Below are 27,166 nucleotides of genomic sequence, written 5' to 3' on the forward strand. Positions count from 1 at the left end.
ATATCTGACTTTGTTCGGCTCAGGTCATAATCTCTCAGTTTGTGAGTTGGAGCCCCGTGTCGGACTCTTTGCTCACAGCTCAGAGCCTGGAGCCTGCTTCAGATTCAGTGTCTCCCTCTCTCTCTGCCCCTCCCCTGCTCACCTGTCTGTCTCTCTCTCTCTCACAAATAAATAAAGATTACAAATTTTAAAAAAGAATGCTAAAAATTAATATTTTTAAATTTAAAAAATTTTCTAGGCCCTGAACAATGACAAACAAAATTTTTATTTAGGATTTGTGAAATTAAAAAAAAATACTAAAGTTTTACCCTAATACTGATACATACCAGCTAGGAGCTTGGTATGTTACTTAGCTTGTCTGACCCTCAGTTTCCAAACGTATAAATCAGGATAATAAATCCTATTATTGAGTTGTCAGGGAAAATACTCAGCATGGTACCTTGCTATAGCAAGTCTGTAAGTGATTTTCTATTATTACTTCATGAATGTTATGGATTTATGTCTGTTTACCTTTTAAAATTTACAATCAGGGACATCTGGGTGGCTCAGTCGGTTAAGTGTCTGACTTCAGCTCAGGTCATGATCTCAAGCCCCACCTTAGGCTCTGTGCTACCAGATCAGAATCCGGAGCCTGCTTTGGATTCTGTGTCTCTCGCTCTCTCTCTGCCCCTCTCCCACTCCCACTCAGACTCTTTCTCAAAAATAAGCAAACACTTAAAGAAGTAAATAAATAAAAATCATGATCTGCACGAAACAACAAAAGAAATAAAAATAACTGTACACAAGCAAAGTTGATGCAGAAAGGACAACTGAAATATTTTAGCCATGGAAAATTTATTTACAAATTACATATGTTAATGAACTTAAAGGGGAACTTTTACGCAGCATTCAGTGTTTATTTGGCTTTTATAAAGTCCAAGACAAAAAATCTCTCTCATGACAGTCAATGAAAACAATGCACGAATGACTTCAAATATTTATAGAAAGTTTAGTTGAGGAAGTGAGCTAAACCAAGGAAGGAGTTCCTCTGGAGACCTCAAAAGAATGTTTCAAAGCCATGCCAGTGTAACCTCTACCCTGAGAAGAATAGTCAACTAACCATGTGCTTTTGTTTCTTTAGGGAGAAATTGGCCGTGGCCCGACTCCAGCGAGAAGTTGTCCAAAGAAGAAGTGAGGGGGCCATGGTAAGTGCTGCCTGCTTTCTTGTGACTCTGAACCTCTCTGCCAGAGGTCTCTGGCTTGAAAGGCATTTTGTGTCATTGAGCCTATCTAAGAAAAATATTTGCTTGCAGCAGACTTAATGATGTATTGGTAAATAATGTGTTCATAATACAGTTTGGACAGTGGTGCCATTTACAGAGAATGACAGAGGGAGGGCGGGGGTGTGGAAAGAGGGAGGCTGTATTAGCTGAGAGAAAGTCATAAGTATTTGGACTTTGAAGAGGATATTCCAACATTCAGAGGGCTGTATGGCTTTATTTCCAGAAGCCCTAGGCTTCCAGCTGTGAGCACAGTGTCGGCAAATGAGCAATTGGGGTTTTCAGATAAGAACAGTTCAGCATAATTCAAGGCTGTCAGTTCTTTGAACTTAGAAACAAACAACCTTAAAGAACACTAGGATGTTTGCTAATGTGACCCCCATCTAGCCTTTTCCTTCTCTGCGCCGTCGCAGTGTATTTCTCCCTGTCTTTTCCAGCATGTGCTGTTCAGAGAACCGATGTTTCCTTGTGTTTTGAATTGTTCTAAAAAATCAATATGGTTGTTTTGGTCCATAGCAACTTCATTTTACAGACTCTCTTTGCAAAAGTATCTGCCTGTGTGCCACTCTAACATCAGAGATGACTGTCTGGGGACCCAGGGTGTGCATAGGTGTAGGTTACCTGCTGTTGCTACGTCTAAGCAAACACTAGAACACCAGAACTTTTTTTTTTTTTTCTCAATTAGGACAAAACAATGGCACAGGTGCAATTTTTCAGCACTCTTTAAAAAAGAATGATTTTTTTTAAACAGAGAAGTGGTACATATCCAGACCTTGCAGGCCGCTTCTGTTGGATTTCATGAGTGCTGACAATCCATCCAGTGAAAAGAATAAGAAATTTGTAAGATATACTGGCCGCTCCCTTCTGTCCGGGAAGGCAAAGGTCTGAAGCAGGAGACTGAATGCTGAGCGGATCATGGAATGGTGCGGTGGTTCTGAGCACACTGAAATGCTTAAGTGTGATCACATTGTTTGCTCTTCTGGTGATCTTAATGCAGAGAGAGTCTTGAGTGTTCAAACAGTAAGAAACAACTGTTCACAAGCATCTTTGTGCCAGGAAGTGGAAATAAGTTGGAGACGATGAAGGTTTAGTCAGTCTGGACTTTGACTGCGTTGGGAAATGTGTATGGGCTAGGTCATTTTGCAGTGTTTCAGTCATTTGTTTCGGGCTGGCTCCCTGTTGTACATGTTGTCAGCTCCGACCTCACTAGATGGGAAGAAGTGAGAACTTTTCTAGCTCTCTGTTTTTTCATCTTCAAAATGAGAAGTTTGGGATTTTATGATTCCATTAGCTTAGTGGATCCCATAACTGGACATTTGTTTATGTAAAGTTTTTATGATGGGGAGTTTTTCCTAGTAGTAGTTAAATGTTATTTAAGCTCATAAGAACATGCCTCTAAAGAATGTATCTTTCTATCAATGAATGAACATCGGTTGATATAATCTCAGGCAGATAACTCACTAGTCTTTAACAAGATAAAAATCCTGTTCAGGATATTGTACAAGTAATTGTTCAATGTAGAAAATACCCAGAACACATAGGGAGACAAAAAGATTACTGTCATTGCTCAAAAAACAACTTTGAAAATGTTTCTACTATTTTATTACTCATATTTTAATTACAGTAATGAAAAGTCACAGTTATGTGTTGACTGATTTAAAAAATATTTATTGAGCACCTATTATGTGCCCAGCATTGTTCTAGGCACTGGGGAAAAAAATCAGTGGAAAAAAATAGGCAAAAATCTGAGAGCTTGCATTCTAGGTGTTGTGGAGACAGACAATGAATGTATTTAGAGTGATAGATGGTGGAAACATCTATGACAAAATGAGATCAGGGTAGGAGAGATTGGGAGTTCGAGGAAATCACTATTTTAAATAAAGTTTCATAGTAGTAAATCACTGAAAAGTTAGCATTTGAGCAAAACATGAAGGAAGCAAAGGAGTGAATGATAGTACTGTCTGGGGGAGGATTATTCTAGGTTGGGAGATGAGCAGGTGCAAAGGCTTGGGGTGCCTGAGGAAGAACAGGGTAGACAGACTATCTGGAGGGGAGTGAACAGTAGAAGATAAAGTCAGGGCCATGTTTAGGGACAGAAGTGTAAGTCATCAAGGTCCCCGGGGACCTCTGCCTGATGCTCTGAGTGATAGGAGCCATTGGAGGGCTATGTGTGCTGCAGTGACATGATGTGATTTACTACGATTCACATTATTGGTTCCCCTGCTTCAATAATTTATCATCTCAATTCTTAAGAGACACCAAAGCCCTGATTTTCATTAATGTCCTTTATTTTGTTTCTTTTCCCTTTATCTCAAGGTTTTTCTCTTCTTTCCTTCCCTCTGGTGTCCTACTTAATTACATGCTTTGGCTTTTCTACTCATAGGATTCATTTATTTCTGAAGTCCTGATTCTTTCAGTATCTGACAGCTCCTAAAGTCAGGCAGTTCTATTCATCCTCTAAATTTAATCCTTGCTGTTACAAGCCCAGAACTTTTGTCATGTCTACCGCAGAAGCACAGGCACTGCCTCGCAACCACATCACCGTATTTAAAGACTACTATTTACAGTATTCTGTAGTTTTCTCCACATGAAAGGAAAAATGGTATGGAAAAGTTTAAAAGTATTTTGAAAAAAATCACATATAATTGGGTCAGGTGCTTATTTTTAAAATCACCAATGAACCTGTTATAATCAAAGTCTTTAATGGAAAGCATGCTCTTTTAAAAGTTTGACTTTATGCAATACATTTCTTTACTTAGAAATTTTAAGATAGTACTCAAGGCACCTTTTTTGAGAAATTTATTGTATTATTTTAGCTCACTTATTATTTTTGAATAATTTTAGACTTACAAGAAAGTTTCACATCTGCATCTCCTTGACCTGGAGGTGTAATGTTAGTGTCTTACATGACTACGGCATAATTATCAAAACTAAGAAATTACTGTTGGCATGTTGCTGTTAACAGAACTTCAGATTTTATTAGAATTTCACCAGTTTTTTCCAATAATTTCCATTTTCTGATCTAGGATTCAAGTCCAAGTACCACACACTGCGTGTAGAGAGATTGCCTTTAAAAAATATTTTTTATAGTTTATTTATTTTTGAGACAGAGAGAGATAGAACATGAGTGGGGGAGGGGTAGAGAGAGAGGGAGACACAGAATCTGAAACAGGCTCCAGGCTCTGAGCTGTCAGCACAGAACCCGATGCGGGGCTCAAACCCACGAACCATGAGATGATGACCTGAGCCGAAGTCGAATGCTTAACCGACTGAGCCACCCAGGCGCCCCGAGAGATTGCCTTAAAAATTTTTTTTTAATGTTTATTTTTGAGAGAGAGAGAGAGAGAGAGAGAGAGACAGACAGACAGACAGAGAACAGGGCAAGTGGAAGAGAAGGAGATAGAGAAAACCAAAGCAGGTTCTTGGCTCTGAGCTGTCAGCACAGAGCCCGACATGGGGTTCAAATTCATGGACTATGAGATTATAACCTGAGCTGAAGTTGGAGGCTTAACCAACCGAGTCACCAATGTGCCCCTAGTGAGATTGCTTTTTAATGGTTAGTTGATACATATGTGAGAGTAAGAAGATCATGAACTTGCCAGTAGCTACCGATGTACATTACCAGGTTTTATCAATTCTGCCTGCTCTTTTGTTCTGTTAACTCAAGTATTTGTTCCAGCAATTAGATATTTCATATTTGTTTCCTTTGCTCTTAACTCTTTCATGGAATAACTATTACTATTGTTTTTATACTTTTCATTATTTTTCACAAACTGCTCTAAGATGTTGTTTCTCTTCATTCTAGGAGACTCTGTTTCAGCTTGTACTCTGTCACACTGGCTCGTTTACATACAAAATCTATTCTGTCCTTAAGACTTTAATGTCATCTTAAATTGTATTATATGCAGGAAGACCCATTTCACCCCAAAACATAAAGATATTCATTATCATTATCTTTTAGAAAGTAAAAATATATATATTTTTTGCCCATAAATCTTTGCATCTTCTATGTGGACTTAAATTGGTGTGAGGAAGAGATCAAAAGAAATACTTTCCCAAGTTGATATTAATTTCCCAACATCATTTATTAAACAATCTAACCTTTGCTCTCATGTTCATCATATTCCAGCTATTCCTGTCAGTCTACATGAGCTACTGGACTGGTTCTACTCTTTCGTTAACCATTGTTTATTCTTACACTCTTCTAAATTGTCTTATTTACTAGAAATTGAAAGTTTACTTAATATTTTGTAGGCCAGATTCCTTCTGACCATTTTTTTTTCTCCAAACTTACAAAGACTATTTTATTTATGAATGGCAATAAGAGTTTAGGAGTTAAAAAATATGCATTTAGATTTTTTTTAAGTAGAGAGTGTTTTTATTTGCATTTATAACACAACAAAGTATCACAGAGACCATTTCAAAAATGACATGAATAATGCCTTAAGTATATTTGCTATATTCTTAAATTTATGTTAAAAAAAGTTTTGGAAGGATATCACTTCTACCACTGTTTTTCTTTGTTTTTTAATCAGAGATGTTATTTACACAGAATGTTATTATTCTACTAAACATAAGTTTTACAATACTTAGGGTATTTATGGCAAATCATTGATACGTATGGATTCTTTTCATCTCATTGAGTAATTTCTACTTGGGGAAAAAGAAAAAATCAGTTCTTGGTTTCTCATCTGAAGGCACTAAGGACACAAATAAACCCCATTTACTCTGTTAAGATTCCTTTTTATCCTGCATCTAGATCCTCAGACACTGCCTGGATGGACATGGAACAGTAGTCCCTAAAAATACAACTCTCAACACTAGTTTTCATGGGGTCCGGAGTTGGTTTTGATGGAGTTAGAAGTGTGTTGTTTGCAGTCGTCCAGTAGGCCATGCATCTGGTTTTCTAACTGGTAGAAGTCAAAGAAGGGGATTAGGATGGGACCACAGTGAAATAAGTGTTTCTTTTTCCTTTTTTTTTTTAAAATTGGAATACAATTAACATATTAGCTTCAGATGCACAGCACATGATTTGATATAGGTGTATATATTGTGAAATGATTAGCGTAATAAGTCTATGGGCACCTGGATGACTAGTTAGTTAAGTGTCAAATTCTTGTTTTTGGCTCAGGTCATGATTTCATGATGGTGAGATCAAGCCCTATGTTGGGTGCTGGGTGTGGAACCTGCTTAAGGTTTTCTTTAAAAAAATTTTTTTTAAATGTTTTTATTTATTTTTGGGAGAGAGAAAGACAGTGTAAGCAGGGGAGGGTTAGAGAGAGAGGGAGTCACAGGATCTGAAGACAGGCTCCAGGCTCTGAGCTAGTTGTCAGCACAGAGTCCGATGAAGGGCTTGAACCCAGGAACTGTGAGATCATGACCCGAGTCTAAGTTGGACACTTAACTGACTGAACCACCCAAGCACCCTGTGTTTAAAATTTTCTCTCTCCTTCTCTCTCCTCCATGCATACACATACACAACACGCTAAAAAAACAAACAAACAAACCAAAAAACAAACTAGGTAACATTTATCATATTAACTATAGTTACCAAGCTGTATATTCTATTCTCAGGACTTATTTATTTTATAACTGGAAATTTGTACCTTTTTACCACCTTCATTCATTTCATGCCTCCACCCCCACACCTCTGGCATCCACTAATCTGTTCTCTGTATGTATAATTTGTTTTTGTTTTTTAAGATTTCACAAGTAAGTAAGATCTTTGGCATTTGTCTTTCTCTGACTTATTTCACTTAACAGAATACTCTCAAGGTCCATCCACATTGTTGCAAATGCAGATGGCAAGATTTCTTTCTTTTTATGGCTGAGTTCTTTATCCATTCATCTGTTGTTGGACACTTACATTGTTTGTATGTCTTGGCTGTTGTAAATTATGATGCAGTGAAATGGGAGTACAGTATCTCTTCAAGACTGATTTTATTTCCTTTGATAAATACTCAGAGGTGGGATTGCTCAATCATATAATACTTATTTTTTTAAATTTTTTGAGGCACCTCCGTACTATTTTCCATAGTAGCTGCACCAACAGTGCACAAGGGCTTTCTTTTTTTCTACATCCTTGGTGATGCTTTATTTTGGTTTTCTGTGTGATAGTCATTTTAATACTATTGTGTTATTATAGGGTTATATCTCATTGTGGTTTTCATTTGTATTTCCTGAATGACTGGTGTTATTGAGCACCTTGTAACGTGCCTCTTGTCTATCTTTTATCTTGGAAAAAATATCTATTCAGATTCTCTGTCTATTTTGTAATTAGATTGTTACTGAATTGTATGAGTTCTGTGTATATTTTGGATATTAACTTTTTATCAGATATATCATTTGCAAGCATTTTCCCTTTTTTTAGGTTGTCTCTTCATTCTGTAGGTGGTTTCCTTTGCTTTGTGGGAGCTTTTTAGTTTGAGATAGTCGTACTTATTTTTGCTTTTGCTGCCTTTGCTTTTTGGTGTCCTCTCCAAAACATCATTGCCAAGAATGTTATGGAGCTTATCCTCATTCTTTCATCTGGAATTATTATGATTTCAGGTGTTTCATTCAAGTCTTTAAGCCACTTGAAGTTGATTTTTATGTGTGGTCTAAGATAGTGGCCCAGTTTCATTCTTCTACATGTGGCTGTCCAGTTTTTCCAGCACCATTTATTGAAGACACTGCCTTTTCTCCAATTGTTTGTTTTTTGCTCCTTTGTCATAAATTTATTGACCAAATATTCATACATTTATTTCTGGACTCTCTATTTTGTTCCATTGATGTCTGTTTTTATGCCAATATCACACCGTTTTGATTAGTATAGCTTTGTAATAGGATACTTCTTTCTCAAGATTGCTTTGGCTATTCTGGGTCATTTGTAATTCCATAAAAAATTTGAAATTGTCTTTGCTAATCCTATGAAAAATACCATTGAGATTTAAATAGGGATTGCATTCAATCTATGGGTTGCTTGGGTATTATGTATATTTTGATATTCTTTCAGTCAGTGAGTACAGACTGTCTTTTCATTTATTTGTGTCACCTTTAGTTTCTTTCATGAATCTCTTAAAGTTTTCAGCATACAAATCTTTTATCTATTTGGTTAAATTGATTCCTAAGTATTTTATTCTTTTTGGTGCACTTATAAATGATTGTTTTAAACTTCTCTTTTTGATCACTATTAGGATAGAAAAGTTCAACTGATATTTGAAGAATTGTATTTTAACAGTATGAAAATGAAAATATAATACTTTAAGTGAATCATTTTTTAAACTGATTATAAGGAACCTTAAAAATATTTAAATTCAGTGACAGTGAAAGCACTACTTTTGAGATGTAATCAAATTAATACCTCAAGTGAAGTGTATAGCTTTAAATTAAGTGCAGAAAATAAATAGGCAAAACATAGATGTAAAAATGATTAATCATTCCAGTCAAATACTAATAAAGAATTTAAAAAATACCTAAATTAAGAAAAAAGAAATAGTGAAATAGAAACCAATGAATTACAAAATGAGGAAATATCATAAAATTGTCAGCAGTGTGAATTTATCAATTTATGCCTAAGTATGATAAGGCAATTGGACCATGTGAACATTGGGTATTTTATTTTAAGAGTTATTAATGTTTAGGTATACTCTTGGTATTACGGTTCTGTGTTTTAAAAAAGAGTCCTTACTTATTGTCTAGAGGTGCATGCAGGAATATTTACCAGTAAAATTCCTAGGTTTGGCCAGGTTTCTGTGATGTCTAGGTTTACTTCAAAATAATACTGGACAAAGGAATTAGGTAATTTAGAGGAAGTAAAATTGGCCATATTTGGTAACTATAGAAGTTGAGTATTGGGGCAGCTGGGTGGCTCAGTCGGTTGAGCGTCCCTCTTCAGCTCAGGTCATGATCTCCCAGCTCATGAGTTGGAGCCCTGTGTCAGATCTGTGCTGATACATCTCAGAGCCTGGAGCCTACTTCAGATTCTGTGTCACCCTCTCTCTCTGCCCTGCTCCTGCTCAGGCTTTCTCTCTCTCTCAAAAATAAATAAATGCTAAAAAATAAAAGAGGTTGAATATTTAATACACTTTACTTTTTTCCTTTATGAATGTTTAAAATTGTTTTGTGTTAAAAGTTTTTAAATATCTGCCCCCTAAAAAGCTGCTAGGCTTTGATTTTACAGAGTTCACCCAAAACTTTCGTGAAAGAGATGCTGTTTTATACAAATTGGTGCTGGAAGAAAGAAAATGAGAGACATATCCCAACGCACTGCTTAAAACTAAACTTTATAAATTTTAGAACAGTTAAATATTTACCCCAAAAATGCAAAGATAGTACATAGAGTGCCTATATGTCCCGTACAGTTTGTCTAATTGTTAACATCTTAGTGTGGTACACGTCACAATTAATAAACCCATATTGATACATTTTTGTTAACTAAGGTCTATACTTTATTCAGATTTTCATAGTTTTACCTAATGTCCTATTTCTTTTTCAGAATCCCATGTAGGATACAGATTTCATTCCGTTGCATGTCTCTCTCAAAGTTCTTGGTGGTGACAGATTATCATACTTTCTTTGCTTTTCATTACCTTGGCAGTTTCGAATATTGGTTAGGGATTTTTAGGGATTTATCTCTTTGAGATTTGTCTGATGTTTTTTCATGATTAGATGGGGATGTGTTTTTGAAATGTAGACATAAAATTAAAGGGTCATTTTCACGATTTCATATGAAGTTTGCATATTATCAATGTAATTATGACTGTTGGTATGCCTGGATCACCTGGCTGAGGCTGTGTTTGTCAGATTCCCACCACAGAGTGGCTCTCCACCCCTCCCTTCCCCCCTTCCGTACCGTCCTCTCTGAAGAAAGTCACTGTGCATTGCCCATAAATAAGGATCAGAAAGTTGTGTTCCACCTCCTTGAGGGTGGAGTGTCTACCTAAATTAGTTTGGATACTTTTGCTTGAGATATTTGTCCCTTCTTCCCATTTATTTTCAGCCATTTATTTATATTATGAAAGCATTGATGTTTACTTTGTATTTAAGGTCACCAGCCAGTATAAACTCCCGTATTACTCAAATTGTTCTAGCTTGGGCCATTAGAAGCTACTTGAGTTAGCTCCTGTGTCCCATTGACATATTACAATCATTATTTTTGTTGATTTGTTATTTCCTTGTATCTCTTTTTCCCTCTCCACTTTTATTGATATATAATTGGCATACAACATTATAGAAGTTTGGGGTGTGCAGCATAATGACTTGACTTAATGTTTACTCTGAAATGATTACCAGAGTAAGTTCAGCTAACATCCATCATCACAGACAGCTATTATCAGTATATTTTTCTTTGTGATGAGAACTCTTAGAATCTACTATTAATAACTTTTATATATCATACAGCAGTGGTAACTACAGTCCTTATGTTATACATGGTTTTTCTAGCACTTATTTATCTTATAACTGGAAGTTTGTACCTTTGGACCACTTCCATCCAATTTCACCCTTGTACTTATAATCACAAATCTGAACTTTAATTCACTGAGTTATTTTTTAAATTTCAATACCACATATAAGTGAGATCATATAGTATTTATCTTTCTTTTTTGGACTAAACTTCAATTAGCGTAATGCCCTCAAGGTCCATCCATATTGCCATAAGTGGTGGAATTTCCTCATTTTAAATGAATTAATAGTATTCTAATCTTTCTATATGTATATATAGATATAATCTATATAGAGATCAACATAATTCTATATAGATACATGTTCTGTCTCTGTATAGAATATATCTATAGAGAATATAGAGAATATTTTCTATGTTCTCTATATTCTCTCTCTCCATATGCCATATATTCTATACACATATATCTTATAACTATATAAAATTATATCTATCTATATATAATGATATCTATTATGGAATGATACTCATTCTAGATCTGTATTCTTACTCCTATCTCTATATATCTATATAGATATTTGTATATCTCTATATATCTATTTTACTATATCTATGTAGATATATCTATTCTATATCTATATTCTCCATATATATTTATAATTGCATGCTTCAGTTTCTTTATCAATTTCTCCATCAATGATGGACACTTAGGTTGCTTCTAATGTCTTAGCTACTGTAAATATTGCTGTTATGAACATGGAAGTACAGATACTTGTTCAACATAGTGATTTCACTTCCTTTCTGTATATTTCCAAAAGGGGAATTGCTGGATTGTATGACAGTTGTATTCTTAATTTTTTCAGCAAACACCACACTGTTTTTCATAGTGGCCACACCAGTATATTCCCACCAACAGTGCCTGAGAGTTCCCTTTCCTCCACATCCTTCACCAGCATTGTTGTCTTTTGTCTTTCTGATGCTGGTCATTCCAACAGGCATGAGGTGGGATCTCACTGTTTTCATGCGCATATCCCTAATGGTTGGTGATGTTGAACATCTTATCATGTACCTGTTGACCATTTATATTATTTACTTTGGCAAAATATCTATTCAGGTCCTTTGCCTGTTCTTTAAATTTATTATTATTATTATTACTGCTACTACTACTACTACTACTACTATTGCTATTGAGTTATATGAGTTCCTTGTATATTTTGGGTATTAACCCTCATCATATGTATGATTTGCAAATATTTCTAATCATTACATATTACCTTTTCATTTTTTCAGTTGATTCTTTTGCTATGCAGAAAATTTTTAGTTTATTTTAGTCTCATTTGTTAAGTTTCTTATTTTGTTGTTCATGCTTTAGTTGCCATATGCAGAAATTGTCAGGAGTCTTATCATGGAGCTTTGTTCTTATGAGTACTTTTGGGAATATTGTGGTTTCAGGTCTTATATTTACGACCTTAATCCATTTCATGTTAATTTTTATGAGTATAGAAGATTTGTGTCTAGTTTTATTATTTTGCATGTGAGTATCCAAGTTACCAGCACCATCACTGATGAAACTGTCTTTTCTCCACTGAGTACTTCTGGCTCTTTTATGTTGCAGACTTTGAGTCTGGAGCTCTTTCTTGTTCAGAAAGAGAGCAAATGCAGAATTGAATATGACAGGGGCTGATGTCCAGGAGGAGACAAGAGCTCTGAACAGAGATTTTGTCTTCTTATTTATGGAGCTCACAAGATAGTACCCATGTGGTAAATGTGAAGAAAACAAGATCTTACACACATGAACGTGGAGAAAACAATCATACAGTAATCATTAACTTGTGTGTGTGAGAAGCAAAGGGTCTGGGGGGGCAACTGGAGTTTGTGATCAAGGTGCATTGGCACCACATAGAAAGTCATATCCAACATGTGATATAACAAGTTACTTGTGATCCTCTGTCCCGCCCGGCAGGTCAGTCAATGTGGGTTCCTGAGGGAGGGGGTGAGAATGGGGTAGGGCAAGGAGCACAGAGTGGAGGCAAGACAAAGTCTCTGATCAAGCCTCATTTATTGAGAAAATACACACACCTTATAAAAGGTTCAAGGAGGGAAGCAAGGCAGCTGACCTAGGTCGGTTGCTAGGAAAACAGGGTCAAGTGATAAAGGCTAGGGTAAAGGAGGAACCAAACAAGTTTTAGCACAGCGCCTGAGGGGCCGGTAAGAAAGCCCAGCCTGTCACCTGCGCTGAGCTGGAAGTGATTAACACTGCCTTGCCTGCAGGCAACTGATCTTTGTTCTTCTGGTAGCTCCCCACAGGGAGTGACACTTCCCTGCCTGCAGGCGGCTGATCTTTGTTCTTCTGGTAGCTCCAGACAATCCTCTTAGACTATCTCTTGGGGGTTTTGCCCTGTGGTGGTGGCTTTCCACCCTGAGGTTTTTTTCTAATTCATTTATATAAGTAGAATCTATTTCCCCACACTGTCTTTATAATCAGTTGACTACATATGCTTGGGTTTATTTCTGTGCTCTCAGTTCTGTTTCATTGTTCTATATATCTGTTAGTATGCCAATATCATACTGTTTTAATTACTATGGTCTTCTATGATCTTCTAATAAAACTTTATGCCTCCCAGTTTGTTCTTCATTTTCAGGTTGGCTTTGGCTATTTGGGTCTTTTTTTGGTTCCATATAAATTTTAGGATTGCTTTTTCAACTGTAAAAAACTACTATTGGGCTCTTTATAGGGATTCCATTGAACTATAAATGGCTTTTAGAATATTGCCATTTAAACAATATTATTAATTCTTCCAATCTATGAACATGAGATACCTTTCCTTCCTCCCTCTACCCTTCTCTCTTTCCCTTCCCCCCACTTCATTTGTTCCTTCCTTTTTCCTTAGCACTTTCTTAATATCTACCATTGCAAGGTTCTTTGGTCTTATCCTGCACATTTTCTGCCACAGTGTCAGAATCAGGCATTTCCCTAAGGAACAGTGTTTCCTTTTAATGGACAAGGGTTTTAAAACCAAGATATAGGTGCTAGGTACTAACTTATTTTATGAAGCTTGTTTTATAAAGTGGTGTTTTTTCTAGGAATGAAATGACTGCTTAACATTAGAAAAATGATTAATATAGTTGAAAATGGTGATAAATTAGAGAAAATAAGACTTTAATAGATACAGAGTAAAACATTTGATAAAATTCAATCCCAGTTTATAACATTTTTCCAAAATATGTAGTCAGCCAAGAGTAAAAGGACATTTCCTTAAATTGATAAAGGCTGTCCACTGAAAATCTTCAGTAAACATACTTAATGCTGAAAAGCTAAAAGTAGTCCTTTAAAAATCTGTAGAAGACTAGGATGTCTCCCGTCACTGCTTCTTTTCACTGTAGTCTGGTCCTAACTTCCGCAAAATAAATAAACGATATTAAATGATATAAGGATTGGGGTAAAAAGCAAATTTTGTATTATTTTCAAATAATGGTCATCTAAATAGAAAATCTCAGGGCCTCTTAAACTTTAAGACTATTTAATATAAAATGAATGTACAGAAGTCAATAGAAATCTAAAGCTCAGTTATCAGCTCTTAACGTATAGTTTTAAAAGGTAATACTTAAAATCAGTTTTTATAATTTTTTTAACTTTTTATTTATTTTTTATACAGAGAGAGACAGAGCATGAGAGGGGGAGGGGCAGAGAGAGGAGGAGACACAGAACCGGAAGCAGGCTCCAGGCTCTGAGCTAGCTGTCAGCACAGAGCCTGATGCGGGGTTCGAACCCACGAACGTGAGATCTGACTGAGATCTGACCTGAGCTGAAGTCGGAGGCTTAACCGACTGAGCCACCCAGGCGCCCCAAAATCAGTTTTTAAAAAGGCATATAGAAATAAATATAAAAAGGAACGTATGAAATATTTATGGAAATATTATTAAAGAGTACAAAAAGACACTGCCATTAGTGGAGAGATATGTCATACATTCTTGGAAGGGAAGACTCAGTAATATAAAAATAACAACTTACCCCAATATACATTTTCTGTAATTTCACTCAGAATCCAAAAAGGGTTTGTACAGAATACAAAAATTGAATCACTGAATACAGAAAATATGTGTGAAAAGATGTAGTTTTAAGTACACAGGATACAGTGGTAAAGACAGGTAATGGGGGTGTTGTGTCCTCTCATTCGTAAGGATTCATTATAAAGCTAGAGCCATCAACTCATGAGGGTGTTGGGCAAAGAGACTCAAATAGACCAGGAAAACAAAATGAAAATCCTTGAAGTATACTTATATTATACTTAAACACTTATATGAGTATATATATGAATATATAATGGGGGTAGAGTTACAATTCGATGAGAAAAAATGGACAATTCAAAATTACCACTGTGGCAATTTATTTGGTAAATTATATAATTTCATTGCTACCAACCCCCATGCACAAAAGTAAATTTTGGATGAAACAAACTTAAAAACTTAAAGGAGAATTTTAAGACTTTTAAAAGTAAATGTAAGGAAATATATTTATGATATTAAAATAAGGGAGGATTTATTTACAAAAAACAAAAATAACAATATGTGCAAGACATAGAAAAAGATTGATAAATATGGATACATTAGGAGTAAAAACCTTTGCTTAAGAAGAAAAAAAAAAAAAGACCTCCTTAATAAAGTGGAAGAGTACGCTGATATCAGATATAAGAGATTTGCAAGGCAAGCCAATAGCAAAGTGCCATGACCATAAACATAGGAAAATGTAGACTACATATTGAAACATCACTGGGATAGCACATCATGCCCATCTACTTGAAAACAATTTTAGAAGTCTGAAAATGCCAGCAGGTAAGGATATGTAAACGTTCAGACTGGTCTGTATTGTAGACAGGAGTGTAGCTGGTGTGAAACATTGAGGAGATACATTCTGTGTCACGTAGGAAATTTGATTGTGAAACACAGCCTTTGACCTAGCACTTCTCTATTTCAGTCCTAGAGAAACTCTAACAAGTACACAAAGAGACTCATTTGAAGATACGTACTTGAACACTGTTTCTGATAATGAAAAAGTAAAAATAATTTCATGGTCTTTCAGGAGGAGAATAGATGAATCAACTGATTTCTCCGAACACTAGAAATAGTATATGCAGCAGTTAAAGGAAATTGGATTTGCATGTATCAATATGGATAAATCTCAGAATCAACACTAACTAATTATATATAAGTAGACAAAGTGTGGGAACCACACCAAATTTAGAATAATGAATATGCTTCTGGGATATGGGAAACTTCAGTTATATCTTAATGAAGCAAATACGAAATCTGTTAAATCTGGGTAGAGTTAATTCATGTCTCCTATTCCTAAAATGTTTTCTGGATTTTTAAAATATTTAATCATTTAACAATCTTAAGTGAACTTACATACAGATGTTGAAATTTAATTAAAAACAAAACCTATAACATCGTCATAAAAAAGGCAGGAGAAATTGGAAGAAAATAGTAGATTGCCCAGAGAAAATATTAGAAAACATATGTTATATTTATGATGCAGGCCTAGTGATGGAATGTCCCTCCATGACATTGGGCTCATAAACTGTGAAGGTGAAAGATAGAGAATACATGTAATAAAAAGCGTTTGCTTCTGTTGAGCAAAAGGTTACATAAACTGAAGTAATAATTTAAACAGCTGTTTTTTAACTTGTAACAGGCATGATAAAAAGCTGTAAAATTCTGCAAATTTTCAGAGAAGTCCTCAGACTAATGCTGCGGATTACATAGCCAAGTTCAACCTTAAACTGTGTTTGATAAATTGTCCAGGGTTTCTCAGATTTCCCTAGGATTCTTTCAAGCAGAAGTAGTATTCCTGAAGAGACCGTTTTTACTCCCCACTCCAGGAAATCCCTTAGTAACCTCAGGTGAAATGTCCGCCTTCCTTTTATTCCAGGTCACAGCCTGGAGATAGAATATCTATCAGGAAACTTGGCAACTACTCAAGATTTGGCCTTTTTTCAAACAAGGCAGGAATTTTAGGAGACTACTTACTTATGCATGAACAGGAGTCTCACAGTCCCTCATGGGGCTGAAGTGACCTTCTCTCCTTCAGTATTTTGTGATTGAAAGGGGGGCAGGGCAGTACAGGACCCCATGAAGTAAGGCACCATCCCTTCTTCTTATACTTTTTAAATTGAAGTAAAATTTATATACAGTGAATGCGCATATGTTAGTTGTCCTGTTGATGAGTTTAGACAGATGTATTCACTTGTGATACCAACACCCTGCTTGAGGCATAGAAGATTTTTATTACCCCCAGAAAGTTCCCTTTTAATTCTCCTTTGGTGTACTTCATAAAATTCATGCATTATTTTTGCCTTTTCTTAAATTTTACATAAGTGTTATGGAGTATATATTCTTTTGGGTCTTAATTCCTTCAACATTGGAGTTTCATCCATGTGATGTGTGACTCAGGTTTTCTTTGTCTGTTTGTTAATAGCCAAATAGTATTTCATTGTATGAATATACCACAATTTGATTAATTTGATTATCCAAGTTTCTTTTTGACAAATAACTTGTTTTGCTTTTTTTTTTAATTTTCCCTGTTCAGTCTGTTATAAATAAGGCAGCCGTGAAACTCATGTACAATTCTTTTTCTGGTCATATCAGCCCATTATCACATATGTGATTTTGCAAATACTCTCTCCCATTTTGTAGGTTTTCCTTTTTACTTTCCTGTTGGTTTCTTTTGAAACACAAGATGTTTTAGTTTTGACAAACTTTATCTATTGTTTCTTTTGTCAGTTTTGGTGTCCCATCTAAGAAAACTTTGCCTAATCAGGGGCACAAGGATTTTCCTCTAAGGGTTTTATAGTCTTAGCTCTTACTTTTAGGTCTCTGGTCCATGTTGAGTTACTTTTTGTGTGTTGTTTGACATCGGGGTCCAACATGATTTTGCACATGGTTATCCCGTTGTCTTAGCACCAAATGTTGAACAACCTGATCTCCCCCCACCTCCTGCTTTTTGAATTGTCTTGTCACCATTGGTGAAAATCAGTTGATATGAATGTAAAGGTTTGTTTTTGGACTTTGAGTCTATAGGTCTGTCCTTATGACAGATGAATGTGGCCTTGATAATGGAGTACCACCACATAGTAAATTTTGAAATTAGGAGTGTACATTCTACAACTTCCTTCTTTTCAAGGTTGTTTTGACTGTTCTAGGCCCTTTGAATTTCAGTATGAATTTCAAGATCAACTTGTTAATTTCTATGGGGGGTGGAAAGCCAGTCGAGATTTTGGTAGGGATTGCATTGAATTGGTTAAATTAGTTTTGCTGGCTTTGTGACTTCATATGAATGAAATTCAGAGTACACACTTTTTTTTGTGTCTAATTTTTCCACAGAGTATAATGTTTTTGAGACTTATTCATGTCAACGTATGTATTAATAACTCATTCCCTTATATTACTGAGTAGTAAGTCTTTGTATAGATATACACATGCTATCTAGTCTCCTGTAGATAAACTTTTGGGTAGTTCATCGTTTTTGGCTATTATAAATTAAGCTACTTTGAACATTCATGTATAAATGTTCATAATGGGTGTTTTTATTTCTCTTGGACAAATACCTAGGGGTGGAATTGCTGGATCTTATGTTAACTGTATGTTCAGTTTATAAGAAATGGCCTTTTGGTTTTGCCAAATAGCTGTCTCATTGTATATTTCCACCAGCTAAATAAGAAAATTTTGGTCAACTGACATCTTGGCCAGTATTTGAAATTATTCTCTTCTCTTTTCTCTCCTCCCTCCCCTCCCCTCCCCTCCCCTTCCCTCCCCTCCCCTCCCCTCCCCTCTCCTCTCCTCTCCCTTTGTCTCCTTAAGATTTGTTTGTTTGTTTTTGAGAGAGAAAGAGAGAGGGAGGGAGAGAGAGAACGCACAAGCAGGAGAGGGGCAGAGAGAAAGGGGTTCAGGGGATCCAAAGCAGGCTCCAAGCCGACAGCAGCAAGCCTGATGCAGGGCCTGAACTCAGAAACCACGAGATCATGACTTGAACCAAAACTGGGGTGCTCAACTGACTAAGCCACACAGGTGCCCCTAATTTTAGACATTGTGATTGATATGTGGTGATATCTCATTGTGATTTAATTTGCATTTCCTTGATGGTAGAAGATCCTAAGCACTTTTCATCCCCCTATTGTCCCTGTATATGTCTGGTAAATTGTGGTTATTTGAGTGAAGTGATAAATTTTCTTATTGAGTTTCATGAGTTTCTTATATATTTTAAATACAAATCTGTTATCAAAATAACTTGCAGATTTTTCCCCTTTTATTTGCTTTGCCTATTCATTTGAAAAAAATGATGTTTTTCGATGTGAAGTATTTAAAAATTTTTTTTTAAACTTTTAAAATGTTTATTTGTTTTTGAGAGAGAGAAAGAGCTCTAGCAGGAGAAGGACAGAGAGAGAGGGAGACACAGAATCTGAAGCAGGCTGCAGGCTCTGAGCTGTCAGCACAGAGCCCAATGTGGGGCTCAAATTCACGAACCATGAGATCATGACCTGAGCTGAAGTCAGATGCTTAATCAACTTAGCCACACAGGTGCCCCAGAAGAGCAGAAGCATTTTAAGAAAGATGACACTGTATTTATTTATTCATGCATTTATTTAATCTGTCTTTCAGAGTTAGTGCTTTCTGTCATCCAATAATCTTTCCATACCCTATATTGACTGAAATACTTTATTTTTCCTCTAAAAGCTTTATATGTTTGGGTTTATATTTAGACCTTTGATTCATTGGTACTTACTGAACTTGGGGTTCATTATTTTAGATACAGATATCGACTTATTTTTGTATCATTTTTTGAAATGACCTTGCTTCCTTTATTGATAGTCTTTGGTGTTGTTTTTGGAAACAATTCCCTACATGTGTGCAACTCTACAGTTGGATTTCCTCTTCTGTTCCCTATATCTCTTTCTCTAACTTTTTCAAATACTCCCTATCAGTAGTATTTTACAGTTGTCAGTGCAGAGCTCTTGAACACCTTGTTAGTAAATTTCACCCTAATTATTTTCTGTGGTTTGGTATTAATGAAATGAAACTTGTTACAATTTTTACATTCTAAATGTTGGTCATTCTTTCAGAACTTTAAAAATGGTTCTCCTTTCTTCTGGCTACCCTGATTTCTGATGAGAAATCTGTAATAATGAGAGTTGTTGTTCCTTAATTTTGGTCTCTGGTTGTTTTGTTTGTACATTTGCTTTGTTTTGTCTTTGGTTTCCCACAGTGTAACTATGTTTTGGAGCATAGAATTCTTTGAAATTATCCTGTTTGGGGTCCATTGAGCCTTTTTAATTAGTAAATTTATGTATTAGACCATTTTCCCCACCCCATTTTTTTCTATCCTTCTGAAACTGTGATTATACGAATCACAGAAATTTTGGTATTATCACACTGATCTCAGAGTTTATATTCATGTTTATTACCTCTTGACATATTAGATAATTTCTCTGAATGTATCTTTGCATTCACAGATTGTTTCTTGGTTGTCTACATTCTGCTCTTGAGTTAATCCAGTGAATGTTTTATTTTGGTTTTTCTGTTTCTTAGTTTTCAATTTTTTTCCCTATTTTTTCCTATTTTTCAGTTTCAACACTTTATTTTTTGTATCTTCTATTTCTTTGGTAAGATGTTCTGTTTCCATCTTCCCACCCCTTTTCAAGGATTTGCTCTTTCACTTAAAAGAATGAAAGGGGCATCTGGGTGGCTCAGTCAGTTAAGTGTCTGACTTGATTTCAGCTCAGGGCATAATCTCATGGTCTGTGAGTTTGAGCCCCATGTTGGGCTCTATGCTGACAGCATGGAGGCTCCTTGAAATTCTCTTTCTCTCTCTCTCTCTCTCTCTGCTCCTCCCCTTCACTCTTTCTCTCTCTAAAGATAAACAAATAAATAAACATTTAAAAATAAAATAATGATATATTTTCTTTTGTAATTCCTTAAAAAAATTCCCAACATATGTGTCATCCAGGGGTGGGCATCTGTTGATTGTCTCATGAGTTGCAATTTCCCCATTTCTTCATATGCTGAGTGATTTTGGACTGTGTCCTGGACATCTTGAATATTATATCATGAGACTCGTGGTCTGGCTTGAACGTGAAGGAGAATATTGATGTTTTTACTTATTTTCTCTGATCATTTGCCACATTAGGTTCAACACTCAAGTTCTGACCTGCCTTCTGTAGGTTGGGGTTGAAAGGTCAGTTCACCTTCCATTGTATTCCCAGCACTTTGGTGTCCTCCCATGTGTGCACTGCCCAGGGGTCAGTCTCCTTTCACAGTGATCATTACATCTATTACTAAGATATAAACACACGTCTCAGAAGCAAGCATTGGAGTTCATATGCAACTTTATGGGATTGCTCATTTCATCTTTCTCCTTGTAATTTCTCTGACATTATTTTACCTGCCTGGATTCTCTTTTCTGATCCCTTATCTGGAAAGCTGAGGCTTTAGTTTTTTTTCACTTCTGCACACTTTCCACAGTTTTATCTGTATTTGGAGCTAAGCAGTCAAAAGACAGAAAAACGCTGTAGGAATTTGCCTCTCATTCTTGTCATTGAAGCTCCTCTAGGAAGCAAGAAGGTCCCCTTCCCTGGAGTTCTGACACCTACCCTGCTACCTCAGTGCTGTCTATCTGCTCCGCCATCAGTGCAGAATTGCCTGGGGCTGTGGGAGGAGACAAGGGAAACTAGAAAACAAGGAAATATTGGATAGCTCCACTCTGTCTAATCTGTATGGACTCCCTTTCCTGCACCCGAGGCCAAAAAGAGTTGCTTTTGGAACTCAGTCCCTACCTGGTGTGCACTTCTCTGAGTTTGGGTCATTTTTGCTTCCAGTCCAGGTAATATCAGAGAGGAAGAGGTTGTAAAGTCACCATCGATCTGCTAGAACTTCTCATTCTGTTCTCCTTCTCCAGTATCCCTGCTGTCATTTACTTTTCAGAGTCCTCAGATAGCAGTTCTCTGCATCTGTCCAGGATTTATACTTGCCTTCAGTATAAGAGATGGACTCGAGCATGCAAGCTCTCTTTCCTGGAAATGGAAACCCTAAGTTATGTTTTTTATTCCAGAATTAGTAACTTTCCTTCAGTAGGGTTTGGATACTGAGCATGGTAGAGGCCCTGGATCTCTCCTTTGCTTTATCCCAACTATCAATATTTGGAAACCCGATTGACATCAAAGGTACTTCTTTACAGCCTTCCTGATAACATTTCGAGTCACTAGGGAGTAGTACTCTTTGCTTTCTAGTACCTCTCTGAGCTTTTCTTTGTCTGTAGTATTACTCTCCATGCTTCGCCCTGCCTCTAGCAATAGGGCTTGTAGTAGCTTATTCAGTGGAGAGCCGTGTGCCTGTGCCCCTCAGTTCTCTTGTTTATCCACAGCTTTAGGACCTCTCTGTATATGTCCCTCGGGGTACTTCTCTCTCAGATCTCTATGACACCTCATCAGCAGTCAGTCCATGATGAATATTTACTGAAAGCCAAGTGTATGTCAGGGGTTTCTTTGCCCTGCCCTTGGTCTTAGTGGTCCTTGATACTCACACGCATTAGGGGGATTCTCTCTCAGCAATCTTTCTCTGACCCAGTGTTTCCAGGTGAAGGTTCAGTGAAGGGAGGACAAAGATTGGCAGATGGTACAGATTCTTCTTCTTTTTTTTTTAAAGCCATACTCTATTTTATTATTTTTTAAAATTTTGTTTAAATCCAAGTTAGTCAACATATAGTGTAATAATGGTTTCAGGAGTACAATTTAGTGATTCATCACTTATATATAATACCCAGTGCTCATCCCAACAAGTGCCATCCTTCATACCCATCACCCATTAGCCCATCCCCCCACCAACATGCCTCCAGCAACTCTCAGTTTGTTTTCTGTATGTATTTAAGAGTTTCTTATAGTTTGCCTCCCTCTCTGTTTTTATATTATTTTCCCTCCCTTCCCCTGTGTTCTTCTGTTTTATTTCTTAAATTCCACATATGAGTGAAATAATATGATATTTGTCTTTGTCTGACTTATTTCATTTAGCAGAATACATTTTAGTTCCATCCATGTTGTTGCAAATGGCAAGGTTTCATCCTTTTGGTCACCAAGTAATATATCAGTTCTTCACATATATATATGTATATGTGCATATGTGTGTATATATATATATGTATATATATACACACACGTACACACATCACATCTTCATTCATCAGTTGATGGCTCTTCCATAATTTGGCTATTATTGATAGTGCCGCTATAAACATTGGGGTTGCATGTGCCCCTTCAAATCAACATTTCTGTATCCTTTGGAGAAATACCTAGTAGTACAATTGCTGGGTTATAGGGTAGCTCTATTTTTAAATCTTTGAAGAGACTCCATTCTGTTCTCCAGAGTGGCTGCACCAATTTGCATTCCCATCAACAGTGCAAAAGTGTTCCCCTTTCAGAGTCTTTTTGTAGCTGTGACTCTTAAGGATTCCGAATAAACATACCAGCACACTCGAACTTAAAACATTTATAAACATTTTATCTAGTTTCTGTAGCTCCCATCAGTGACAGACTCTTCATCCATCCATTGTCTTAGGATGAAAGCCTCCCTGGGTCTTTTTAGTGGGGATTCATCAGTTCCTGAGTTTCAGTCCGTTCATGTTTCTTCATATCTTTACTTCTCTAATGAGATTTAAAATTTATAATCTTGATTCTGTCAGACTTGTTTTCATTTTTATGGTGGAAACAGTGTTATTTTGAGACTTTATATTCTAAGTTTGATTTATTTCAGTATTTTAGCTCCATTTGTTAAACAGACATACTTTGTTTTGAATTGCTTTAGAAAGTTTGTCAAAAATTCTTTGCTAATTATCATCAAAATTCACTTTCAAACTGTGTGATCTTCATAATAGTTCCAGGAGCTCATGAAACGCGCTGTGATGAAATCCTCTTTCAAGGGCAGTTATCCTGGGTTTCCACATTGGTTAGCTCTCGCCATTGCTTTCATCGTCACTCTTGGCCCAAACAAGGAAAGAATCTCCTTGAGTATCTATGGAGAAATTTTATTCAAATGTTTTTTTCTAGTGGTTGATAGTGGTTCAAATAGGAAGACAAAATAATGTCCCTACCTTATATGTGGAATAAGATGCATTTATAAGACTTTGTGGAGGAAGAAGATGTTTACTCAATTATTGGATACAATATTTTATTAAAACTGCAATATTATATTTGCTATAAAGCACTTTGTTGCTTGATGATGGATAAACTGAGGCACATAGCCCTAAGTGATTGACTGACTGGTTAATTTCAGGTACCAAAGAGCTACTTGTGAGAGAAAACTAGTGTCTCAGCTCTCATGAGGGTTTTTTTTTAAGCCTTAGAAAAATAGTCATTATTTTAAATCTCTGTATGTACTAACAAAAATATTCTGTTCGTATGTGTATATAATTGTGCAAATATGTACTAAATTTAAAAGAAGTGAATTTCATGCCCTTATCCACTGTAACCTGACCACCAACTCACTTTGTAAGTAGGAAACTTACTTGTCTACTAAAATATATTAGTATTTTATGGAAACTCTCTTTTTAGGTATAATTTGGAATTAGACATTTACTTTTTATAATCCAAAGATAGAATGAAATACCATGTGATCAGAGACTACAAGTAACCAGTTAGATGTTATGTATTTATTTTCCCTTACAAATTTAATACAAGTAATTGCTGATTACTAAAACAGTGATTTTTAAATTGAAAGTGGCTTCATAAAAAAAATGATCATTTCTCTAGCTTTTTTTTTACTGTTTATTTATTATTGAGAGAGAGAGAGAGAGAGAGAGAGAGAGAGAGACAGAGCGTTGAGTGGGGGAGGGGCAGAGAGAGAGGGAGACACAGAATCGGAAGCAGGCTCCAGGCAGAGAGTCTGATGTGGGGCTCAAACTCATGAACTGCGAGATATGACCTGAGCCCAAGTCAAACGCTTAACTGACTTTTTAAAACACTTTTTAAAACATTTTTAGAAACGCTTTTTTAAAAATTAAACTTCTTTTTTATTTTGAGAGACGTACACATTCATATGAAATTGTAAGAAGTAATGCACGGACAGCCCAGGGAACCCTTATTCAGTTTCTTCCATTGACAACACTTTGCAAAGTAGTATAAAATCGTGATATCACTTGACATTGATAAAGCCAAGATATAAAACATCTTTATCATTATATGGATCCCTCCTATTAACCTTCTATGGATTTTCCTCTTACCGCCACCCTTTCCTTAACCCCTGGCAATCATTAATCTATTCTCTATTTTTATAGTATTGTCCTTTCAAGAGTATTATAAATAAGGAATCAAATAGTATGTAACTTTTTTCACTCTAAATAGTTCTGAAGACTCATCCAGGTAGTTGTATATAGCAATAGGTGGTTTCTTTTCTTTCTTGTTTTTAAAGTTTATTTTCAGAGAAAGAGAGAGAGACAGAGTGAGTGAATTCATGCAAGCATGAGAGGCGGGGGGGGGGGGGGGGGGGGGGGGGGGGGGGGGGGGGGGGGGGGGGGGGGGGGGGGAGGGATCCCAAGCAGGATCCGCACTGTCAGCGCTGAGCCTGATGTGGTGCTCTACCTCAAGAACCGTAAAATTATGACCTGAGCCAAAATCAAGAGTCTGATACTTAACCAACTGAGCCATGCAAGTGCCCCCCCCCCCCCGCTTTTCTAGCTAAATAGTATTCCGTGGTATAGATGTGCCACATTTGTTTAATCATTCACTTTGTGAACGACATCTGGATTGTTTCCAGGTCGGGACTATTGCTAATAAAGCTACTGTAAAAAGTCATGTGCATGTTTCTGTGTCATTTTCCATTTCTCTGGGACGGATACTTAGGAATGGAAATATGCTGGGTTCCAGGACTAGTTTTTACCAAAGTAAAAACTAGGGGAGCTGTACTACTTTGCATTCCCAGCAGCATTGTGGAAATAGTCCCCTGTCTACACATCCTTGGTGTTGTCAGTCATTTTTATTTGAGCCATTTTCATCTGTATGTGGTGATATTGTGTTTGGGTTTTTGTGTTTCTCTGATGGCTAATGATGTTGAATATCTTCCATGAGCTTACTTTCTTTCTATAAATAATCTTGGAAATGTCTTTTCATGTTTTATTGCACATTTAAAAAAATGTTTATTTATTTTGAAAGAGAGGCGAAGTGGGAGTGTGGGAGAGGAAGAGAGAAGGAGACACAGATTCTGAAGCAGGTTTCAGGCTCTGTGCTGACAGCTCTGTGCTGACACAGGGCTCGAACCCACACATCGCAAGATCATGACCTGAGTCGAAAGTTGGACACTTAATTGACTGAGTGACCCGGGCACAGCCCACACATTTTCTCATTGGGTTGTTGAATATTTTTACTGTTGAGTCTTGGAGAATCCTTTACATATTCTATCAAAGACTGTTAATATATTTGTAGTCCTTTGTTGGATTTGTGGTTTGCAGTGATTTTCTCCCATACTGTCGCTTGTCTTTATATCCTTTTAAGATGGATATTTCATTTGGATTTTTAATTTGGATTAATTCCAGTGTTTTCATTTTTCTTTTTATGGATTGTGCTTTTGGCATCAAGTCTAAGAACTGTTTGCTTCACAGGGCACCAGGGTGGCTCAGTCAGTTGAGCACCCGACTTCAGCTCAGGTCTTGATCTCACAGTTGGCGAGTTCAAGTCCCACATCAGGCTCACTGCTGTCAGCCTGTCAGCATAGAGCCTGCTTCAGATCCTCTGTACCCCTGTCTTTGCCCCTCCCCCCACTAAATAAATAAATAAATAAACGAACTATTTGCTTCATTTTAGGTCTCAACTGGATTCTCCTGTTTTCTAAAAGTTTTGTCATTTTTACATCTACCTTTAACCTGGGTCCATTTCGAGTTAATTTTTAAATCAGAAAAGAGACTTGCTTTGAAGTTTTGTTTTGTTTCTGTTGGTTTGTCTTTTTCTGCGGATATCCAGTGTCTCCAGCACCAGCTGAAGTTTGTTTCATGGCTCAGGATGTGGTCTGTCTTGGCTAGTTCTCCATGGAGACAAGGAGTGTTTGTGTATGTTGTGGTGGTGTTGTGTAGGATGTTTTACAAATGCTAATTAGGTCCTGTTGATTGATGGTGGTGCTGAGTTCCTCTCTTTGTTGATACTCTGTATAGTTGGTCTACCAGTTGTTGAGGAAAGTGTTAGACTTCAACTATAGTTGTGAATTTGTATATTTATCCTTCTAGTTCTATTAGTTTTTATTTCACACATTTTCTAGCCCTCTTGTTTGGTGCATGGACATTGAGGACTGCCATGCCTCCTGAGTGAATTGTCGCTTTTATAATCATCTGATAGACCTGTCTTGTTTCCACTTGTTTACTGTACTTTGAGGTCTACTTTATCTGATATTAATATAGCCATTCTTGTTATCTTCTGATGAATATTTGCATGATATATCTGTTTCCATTCTTTTACATTTAACCTGACTATATCATTATAGTATTAAACATTACCTATTA

General features: G+C 36.4%; 1 protein-coding gene across 1 annotated transcript in view; it reads left to right on the forward strand.

The window, feature by feature from the left end:
- Nucleotides 1-27,166, forward strand: part of NCKAP5 (NCK associated protein 5) — an 857,737-nt gene that overhangs the window by 340,724 nt on the left and 489,847 nt on the right. The window contains exon 4 of the mRNA XM_029934682.1: nt 1,121-1,184. Within this exon, the coding sequence (XP_029790542.1) occupies nt 1,121-1,184 (64 nt within the window). The remainder of the gene's footprint in view (nt 1-1,120; nt 1,185-27,166) is intronic.

The sequence above is a fragment of the Suricata suricatta genome, chromosome 3, assembly GCF_006229205.1.
Source record: "Suricata suricatta isolate VVHF042 chromosome 3, meerkat_22Aug2017_6uvM2_HiC, whole genome shotgun sequence".
NCBI lineage: Eukaryota > Metazoa > Chordata > Mammalia > Carnivora > Herpestidae > Suricata > Suricata suricatta.